Source organism: Bidens hawaiensis, unplaced genomic scaffold (assembly GCF_021521415.1).
Source record: "Bidens hawaiensis isolate Kalapana, Puna unplaced genomic scaffold, B.hawaiensis_p1.1 tig00012775_1, whole genome shotgun sequence".
In the NCBI taxonomy this organism is placed as follows: Eukaryota; Viridiplantae; Streptophyta; class Magnoliopsida; order Asterales; family Asteraceae; genus Bidens; species Bidens hawaiensis.
The window spans coordinates 197,857-207,768 of NW_027492058.1; the positions used below are offsets into that span (position 1 = coordinate 197,857).

At 38.8% G+C, this 9,912-nt stretch overlaps 1 protein-coding gene across 1 annotated transcript; it reads right to left on the reverse strand.

Annotated features, from left to right (window-relative positions):
• Positions 1 to 1,303: 1,303 nt before the first annotated feature.
• LOC143542095 (uncharacterized) lies at positions 1,304 to 2,695 on the reverse strand. The gene has a single exon (XM_077034758.1). The coding sequence runs from the start codon at positions 2,693 to 2,695 to the stop codon at positions 1,304 to 1,306; it is 1,392 nt and encodes a 463-aa protein (XP_076890873.1).
• Positions 2,696 to 9,912: the final 7,217 nt, after the last annotated feature.

Below are 9,912 nucleotides of genomic sequence, written 5' to 3' on the forward strand. Positions count from 1 at the left end.
TGGTTCATTTCAGTTTGCATCTAATTAAAACTGAAAAAAAAAACAAAAAAAAATAACCAAACCCAAACAAAAACTAACGTATTTTGGAACCAAAACTTGGATCAAGGTCGGAACGAGTCAAAACGGGTTTCGGGTCGTGTTTTTTTTTTTAAGAACGAGGACAACGTCGAAAATGTTTTTGTTTTTTTATATTTTTCGTTTTTGATTTATATTTTGAGTTATGATTTTTTTATTAATTTTTTTGAATTTTTTTTTGAGGGGTTTTTATTAACAATAAAAACCTCTCCAAAAAAACTAAAAAAAAATAATAAAAAAAATCATAACTCAAAATATAAATCAAAAACGAAAAAAGTAAAAAAACAAAACGTCTTCGTCGTTGTCCTCGTTCTTATAAAAAAAAACCAAGAAATGAACTAAAACCGAAAGTCAACGAAAACGAAACATAAACCAAAACTGAACCGAATTGATCAAAACCGAAAAACTCGATCAAAACGAAACAAAAAAACTGAAACCAAATATAAATGAAACTGAAAAAACCGGCCGTAACGAAACAAAAGGCCGAAAACAAACCCAAAACCGACTAAAAACAAAGAAAAGAAACCGAAATCCAACCCGTACAATGCTCCGAAACCGACCAAAAAGAAACAAAGGAAACCGAAACCCAACCCGTCTAGCGCGAAAACTCGTGTCGGCTCGAAACCTAAACCAAACTCGTTCCGATCCAAAACCCATTTCAACATGGACCCATTTCTTTAAACTTGTCGACCCATTTTGACCTGAAAATAAGAAAGTGGAATTTCAAGTGACCCATTTTGACCCATCTTATTAAAATCTATGACCCAAACCAAACCATATGATTTTTAAAACAACCCAGATTGACCCATTTGAAATGGTTTGGGTCAAGATTGCCACCTCTACTGCGGGCGCATTGGTCAAACCAAATGGCATCACTAGGAACTCATAGTGCCCATACCTTGTTCGGAATGCAGTCTTTGGTATATCATCTTTCTTGATTCTCATTTGATGATATCCCGATCTAAGATAGATTTTAGAGAAGTATCTTGACCCTTGCAATTGGTCGAATAAGTCATCAATTCTCGGCAGTGGGTACCGATTCTTGATTGTCACTTTATTCAAGTCTCTATAATCGATGCACACTTGAAGCGTTCCGTCCTTCTTTTTAAGGAACAAAACGGGGGCTCCCCATGGAGAAAAACTTGGGCTAATAAATCCTTTATCCATGAGCTCTTGCAATTTTGTCACTAACTCTTGCATCTCCGACGGTGCTAGTCAGTAGGGTGCTTTAGCAACGGGGGGCTGCTCCAGGTAATAAGTCAGTTCGGAATTCGACTTGTCTATGAGGTGGTAGTCCCGGCAACTCCTCGGGGAAAACATCGGAATACTTGGATACAATTGGTACGTCCTCAATTCGCCTCTCTTCTTTCACCTTCAACACATAAGCTAGGTAGGCGACATATCCTTTCCGGACACATCGATTTTCTTTCAAGCATGAGATAAGGTTCGGTGTTTTTCTTGGCCTGTCACCACAAATCACGAGCATCTTCTCATCGGACAATGGGATTTTTATCAAATTTTTATCACAAATAATTTCGGCCTTATTCTTTGCAAGCCAATCCATCCCTACAACTACGAGAAAACCTCCTAATTTAATTGGCATGAGGTCTGTGAGAAATGTTTGGTTATCTAAACACAAAGAACATCCTTTAATTATTTCACTTACTTTCAAAATTTTGCCATCTGCCAACGCTACCGGAAATTCGTCATCCAACTTACAAGTATCTAATCCGATCATAGGTCTAAAGGTCAAAGAAATGAAACTTTTGGTTGCACCAGTGTCAAACAATACAGAAGCATAAAAGTCATTCAGTAGGAACGTACCCGTCACCATGTCTGGTGCCTGATGAGCCTCTTCTGTTCTTATCACAAAGGCACGTCCAGTAGGCCTTCCAACATTTGTCCCTCGAATGTTTTTGGGTTTCGTGTAGTTGGTGCGGATGTGACCAAGCTCTCCACATTCATAACACTTGGGTGGTTCCTTACAATCCCTTGCGAGATGTCCCATCTTCTTGCAGCGGTAGCATGTAAAGGGTTTACACAGTCCATCATGCACTCGGTTACATTTGTTGCACGGCTTCTTACATGTACCATAGTGATGAGTGTTACACTTGTTACACTTCGGCATATTCCCCTGGTAACTCTTTGCTCCACTTCCAAAGTTCTGACTATGACCTCCTCCAAATTTACCCTTAATTAACTCGGTATAGAATTTCTTAAAACTACTCCCCTGATCATTCATAATCTTAACATCATCCCGCTTCCTCTTCAATCTACTAAAACCTCTTGCAACCTCATCTGTCAGCACAGCAGCAGTCTCCACAGCCTCTTGAAAAGTAGCAGGCTTGGAAGCCCTCAATGATGGCCAAATTTGAGAGTTTAAGCCCCATATGTACCTACCAATTCTCTTTGACTCGGGGGTTACCAAGTGTGGTACTAGCCTAGAGAGTTCTTCAAACCTAGTAGTGTACTCTAAGTGTGCGGTTCCTTTCATTTCCAAGGGAAGGAACTCCACCTCCATTTTCTCGATCTCATTCACTGGGAAGAATTCCTCAGTCACCAACTTCTTAAAGTCTCTCCAAATCATAAGGATGAGTGCATCCTCTCCTATAGTGCCCATTAGCATGTTCCACCAAGCTAACGCTCCAATTTTTAATGAATTGCAACAAATCTGGCCTTGTAAGTTGGTAAGCAGTTGATGATGTTCAGTATGGATTCCATCTCTTCAAAACACCTAATGGCTCCAGTAGCTGCTTCGGTACCATGAAATTAGGGGGGTTTGCATGCCATAAAGGTCTTATAGGTGCAACCTTTCCTTTCAGCAGCCCTCTAATGATCATCTCGCTTTTCCTTTCGTTGTTGTCATCTTGATCCTTGTTTTTTCCTCCTCCCTTGTCAACATTCAGTTCGGCCACAATATCGGGTATGGCCTTGGCAATACCTTAACCTATCAGTTGTTCGAGGTTAGGATTTTGATTGATCCCGTCATTGTTATTAAACAATGTTTCAACAGTTGGGCCATCACGACCTCCCCATGTGGCTGATCGGTTTACACGGCCTGCACCGTGGGGACGTCCACGACCTCTTCCTCGTACCATTTTCTATAGTTGACATTTTCTATAATTTAACCAAGTTAAATTATTAATACATAAAATTGCGCACAATAATTCAACATTTATTTGCGACACACATTTTCAACCATGCAATTAAATAGAAGAGCAAAATTTATGAAGGAGCATATTCACTTGCTACCTATATATATAAATGTAAATAAGCAATGCCTTATGGGCAAAAGCATACTTGCTTGATGCCCTGAACAGGAAAATAAAACATAATGTCCTGGAAAAAGTGGTAACACTTGATGCCTAGTTCAAAAGGAAATGAAAACAAACATAAAACCTAAGTGCACTCCATCTCACTCAATTATGCTTTCCGAATCTGCTCTTTAAACCTTGAATTAACCTTCCTGTGGGGCTCATTGATGTAACCATGTCTTCCAAGTGCTCGGCTGCTTTATCCACAACTGCTTTTTCTTCTTGAGCTCGTTGACGCAACGCTGCCACCTCTCGTATGGCCATTCGTCCACGCTCCTCAGTATAGAAGTCCCTCGAATACGGGAAATATGGATCTCTGCTGTCGGCGTATCTAGAGAAGCTCGCACGCTCAACCTCAATCTAGCGAGGATCATCGTATCGCATTGAGTCTCCAATATGAACACTGCACCTGGGTGCCATCTTGTGCATGTGCATACCTGTCGGGAGTACCTGTGCAGCTGGTGCTCTCGTAACTGATGGCTCCTTGTGGAACGAGGACCACAGCTGGTTTCATTCCTGCTGAAGTGCGGTGTCGGTTTGTACCGAGATTCTTGCCCCTGATAGGGGTCTTGGTCTACCTGTTGTTCTAGCTCGAACCTCCTGCGAATGGTGCGAGTGGCTCCGTGATCGGCTTCTTCTCGTGGGCACGCTGTCGCCACTTGACTCGTTCGTCGACTCAGTCTCAGATCGGCTTCTTAGGTACGTAGCGGGTTCCTAATTCGCTAAAACCTTAGGCTCTGATACCAATCTGTCACACCCAACCCAGGAGGCTAGTCGTGACCAATTGGTATCAGTCTGAGCAGTGGAAAATAAATAAGCTTAAAGGAAATTCATAACGTAGTTGGAGTTTTTAAATTCAAAGGTACAACAAAAGCAAACAGGTCAACCATGACCCTTAAATTGTCTAAGGTGTATAGCACCATTAATTAGTCTAGGATGTCATCTAACGATTACATCTTTATTTTTTGAGTAGTCTTCCATGACTACATCCCTTATTCCTGAGAACGAAGGCTTCTAGGTTCACTAAGGCGGCTAGGGCATGACCTGATCCCTCTCCCCAATGGCTAAGTTCGCTGAAAAGTACATACTAAAATACGTCAACATAAAGTTGGTGATCTCGTGAGTTTATGACACGTAATAATAAAATTGACACATCATGGTATATCATATATCAAGGCCACAATCAAACCTGCAACTAGTATAAGTATCCCCAACTCATACTAGAAGTTATACCATCCCGGACTATCACCCTGCTAAAAGCAACAATCAAATAAGTAGGTTATATGCTGCAATGATCCGCAGATCTCAATGTGGTTTACCTAACTTAGGATCACTATGTGTGGGGATCTCCCAAATAGTACTATCCATACAAGCCTCTGGCCCATTTCCTCGAGCTAATGATTGTGTAAAAGTTGGGACTAAATTTAGCAGTAAAACATCCCGATAATTCCATACCATATAAAAAGTTTAGGAGTATGTACTAGTTCCCAAAAATTTAAGTAAAAAGGGATTGCACGCAAGACTCACCGAGTGCTCCAAGTAATTCAATGACCGACTTCCCGTAAGCAGTGGTTCCTGTGGTAAATAATGAGTTATAAATACATAATTCAACTAGTTCCTACCTTAACAAAGGTTCAACGGTGAAACGGGTATTTAATTCTAAGCGTTGGCCCAAGTGTTAAGTTCCCGGTGGATAAAGTTTCCTTTTATGGAAAGCTTACTCTTATACAATTTTTAATGTCGATGATGTGTTTTCAAGTATTTAGTATAACTTCTAAATGTGTAAGTTATCTTATTTTACTTGACCGGGTTTTAATAAAGTTTCTATATTTAGAAAGTTCGGGCCTTAGGTTTTGGTTGCGGGTTACCGTACGACCATAAAAACTATATAATTTATTCATATCAATAGCATAATCATTTCTGGTAGGAAACGTTAGACCTCGGGTTTTCAAAAGTTAACAATATCGGTAGTCATCGGTGTTGTCGGTTTTTAACGATAAGCTTTAAAAATATAGTTTGCATAAACAAATTCCCTTATAATTAAAACTCCAAATTTTCCAGAAACTTAAGGTATACAAAAACATATTATTTTTAGGTCTGAGAATTTAGCGAGTTTGGTGCTGTGAGGACGTAGTTCGCGTACTTTCGTTTGGCATTCGTTTTGGTGAAAATCGGATTTAAAACTTGGTTAATTTTAGGAAAATAAGTAAACACTGAAATTATGACTTTATTAAAATATAATTACTGGAAAAAATCAGAATATGCATATTTTTCTGTTTTTGAAACTACTCGTTCGATTTATGTCGGTTCACCGTAACTAGCGGTAAAATGCCAAATCTTGTACAAAGAGGTGTTGTTTTTCTATAAAATATTTTATACATTTATACTAATTATTTTAAACAAAATTTTCTGGAAAAAAATGTGAATCTTACCTTTTTGAAACGTTTTAATTTTAAAAATCGACCTGTTCCGTTTTAAACGAAATAACACTTTAGAGTTTGCAAACGGGCCCGTTTTGTAAATCCAATTTTTCTTAAACATTGCATAGCTTATATCTACGTATTTAAGATTATAATCTTCTGTTTTAAACGTTCGTTTTATATTTTTCGAAAGTTACGGCTTAACTTGATTCTTTGTTCCGAAAATACCCTTTTTAAACAAAAACCCACTTTTAGCCATCAAACTTGTTAAGACCAGTTATGATGCATAAAAATAAGTTGTTTTATCTATCCTCGGGTTTTAAAATCATGCTCTTGGCTGCACTAATGCAAACATACCCGGTTTTGGCCCGTTTAGCTTCTTGTTCGATTTTTAAGGCGAGATTTCGCGAAAACCAGTCCCGAGTTAGTTTATTATCTTTCAAAATATCATTTTAGGGTTGTAAAATAATGTTATATTCTTATTTAGGTTTCGGTCTTATTTCTTAGTTAAACGAGTTGCAAAATGCAGTTTTAAAAGGTTTTTAATATGCGGTTTAATGTTATTTTTCGGGGCTGGTAATGTGCAGTTTTTAGGCCCCATTTTAACTATTTTAACTTCTGGAAATTAGGTTTAAAATCCAGCAGTTAGAGTGGTCACCTATCGATATTGTTTTCAAACTAGTTTGTCTTAAAAAAAATTACCGAATGTTGGTTTGAAAGGTTTTTAACGCACAGTTTAACATTAGTTTTTGGGGTTGATTCTTTTTCAGGTTTAAGGACAAAAATAAAATACATTTACCTTCTGGAACATATGCCAACAGTTCAGAAGTTAAAAGTCGCTTATTTGTTCGGTTTTCAAGCTAATTCGTCCTTAAACGAGTTACCGAATGGTCATTAATTTGGCCACGAATTTGGGGCTGCAAGACATGAGATTTTTAAGATTCCAAACTAGAATTAAGTTATGCAAATTCCGGTTATTTAAACAAAATTTTATGTTCGGCTTTTGGCCCGTTTGTTAGTTTAAAAACATAGTTTTTGTTTATAGATTCTAACTATTCAAAAGGTTAATTTACTAATGCATTAAATCAGATTTTAATATGTTCATTAACTAGTGATGAGATAACTTTTAAGCAAGGCTATTTACTTATTTGTTCACGAGTTTAACACCCAGGTTTAAAACAGAGTCAATGCTTAGAATAACATGCACACAGAAACGAATACGGGCTGTGGTACCTGGTGCACGTTAGGGTTTCAAGAGTAGCCTGATTCCTTGCTTCTAGACTGGTTCCATGAGTAGGACAAAGAAAGACACGGTAATTAGGGCTGCAGTAATGTGACTAGAGTATTAGAAACAATCGAATAGGGTTCAGAATCAGAATAGAATGAAGTTATGACAAGGAATTACCGATTTTCTTGATCTTGGGCATAACCCACGAATACAGAGAGTTTGGGTTGTAGTTTCCCTTGGTGTTTCATGGCTGATTTAGAGAGAGAACAAAGGATAGAAGTGTTGTAGGAAGTGAAGATCAATATATTAATTTAAAGCTTTGAGGTTAGAGGATTTCTTGGGTTCAGAGGACATGCACAAGGTCTGATTGGGGCTTAAGAGGATGAACGTGAATGGGGGGCAAGGGTGGTTGATGGATTCTGCAGAGATTTGTTTTAGATATTTTATTTATATATTATTTATTTATTTATTTATTTTTGAGATATATTATATTTTGTTATTTTTATAAGTTTAGATAATTAGATTTTGATTCAACTAAAGAAGTGTTTTTATTTTTATAAAAACATAGTTTATGGTGATATTGAAATACCTAACAGGTCTCAAATCTCATATTTCGGTTTTTGTTGTGTTTGATTCGGTGACCGGACATATCACCTTTAACATTCTTCGAGCTCTTGTACTTTTTTATCTTGTATGCAGATGCTCGGACCTTCGCTTGTTTAACTTCTTCTTGGCCGTTGTATCGAAGTGTCTCGATCATCTTGTTCATCCATTTGACATTGTGCTCAAACATACCATCCATAGCACGTTTTCTCTTCTTTTCTTACGCAAACAGGTGACTGGTTTCTGCTTCTTTATTCCATTTTCCCCGTTCTTCTCTCAAACGTTCCTTTACTGCTTCAATTGCTCAGTAGTAAAGAATGGAATACCCGAATCAGTGTTGTTCGAGGCATACATGTCGGGATACTCCTCAGCAGTTACGTCTTCCACCTCGACTTCATCATATTCTGGCACATTCCCACGTGGAATACCAGGATTATCACTTTCTTCAAACACTGTATAAACATCCACCAATTTCCCCAACTCTTCCACCTCATCCTCATTTAGATCCAGAAGCAGGGTAATTTGTTCTTTGGTCAAAGAATAGTCAACAAACTCACCCTCTTCGATCTCATCAGCATTTACCATACTCCGCACAACACCATCCATACCAACAAAAATAATCATATTAGCCGCAATCATATCGCTCAGCTTAGCTCTTGTATAATCCTTATTGGGAATAATCTGTAAATTATTCCCACCACTACTACCACCACCACTCGATCCAGCATTATCACCTGCCGACGATGTGTTACCACCTCTCGGTTGCTGATCACCAACTCCACCATCTTCAGGATCCTAATCATTGTTTTTAACTTCTTCAGCTCATCTTCTTTGCACGTCAATTGTAGAATGATCTCATCCTGTATGTCTATTCTCTCCCCTTGAGCAGTAACCAGGGCTTTCAATTCCTAGTTTTCCTTCTAAATGTACTAAACATGTCAAAACATATTCCGCCGCTCTGCCCGCATCTGTTCTTGAAATATACGATCTGCTTGCATCTGAGTTTGTTACAGATGTGTCAAGTTTAGCATGTTAAAAAACTGGGAATTCGGAGATATGTGGTAGAACTTTAAATGGACAGAACTTTGGATGGACAGGTTGCATCGGACCCTAAGGACAGCTGAATGACATAAACGAGTGCTCAAGTTGCGGCAACAAAGTATGACTTGCTGGTGTAGCTTGTGATTGAGGACTCGGCATTTCTGCAAGTACCGTCTGTAGAATATCTCCAAAATGAGAATCTGACATTGCTGTAGTCATCAATGTCATAGTCGGAGGCACCGGAGATGTAGGCATCGGAACCGGTGTTGGAGAAAGAGGAATAACAAGAGCAATAGAAGCAGGAACAGAGACAGGTGTAGACAGTCTCACAGTCAGCATAAGCGGTTGACTCGGATTCTCAACCCAAGTTCCACGTCTAACCCTCTGCTTCTTCGGTTTATTGGCTTTCTCAGTCGTAGCCTCCTTTCCATTACGCTTACGTTTCTCAGCATACGACACATCAACACTCGGTCCTTAACCACCATCATTACCTCTACCTGCACCACCATCACTATCTTCATGCTCCGAATCGGAATTATCATAAGCCCAACGATCATTAGGTGGGGCCTCATAATCGATATTGGCCAGATGACCAATCAATCTCTTTAACTCGGTCGATCTTGTAAGCTCTGGTTTTGGTACGTACATAAACGTCTCATTGTCTCAAAATTCATATGTTCCAACTTCATCAAATCAGCAAGATTTGTTGGATCCTTGAATAAATTAGGTTGCAAGTCATTGATAATCAACTTGATAAATCTCGGATACATTAAAAACTTGTGCTGGCTCATGCAATTTCTTTCAAGTGATAGAAAACCAATTTAGAGAAATTGAATGGTTTGTTCAGCACCAGGTCAACGAAAGCCGATTGCAACATTACGCGACATTCGTCGTATCCTCCCTTTCTTCCTCCAAGGCAATGAATAAGAACGTGTAATAAGTACTTGTACTGTTCGCACAAGTTTGCCTTGTTGTACATGGAACGATCCAAACTCCCCTTATACCTGATCCATCTAAACAACCCACGTATCAACCCTCGATCAAATTCACACCGGTCATCAATCGTATCACGAAATCCCAATATATCCCTAATGACCCAAAACATCCACAGCCACCGGCTTATCCTGAATAGTAGCCTCAATCTGGTTCTCCCTCTCATTAAATCGAGCAGTATCCCAGAAAGCTCGGATAATATTCTGGTAAATAACTGTATCTGTGGATATCGCCTTGT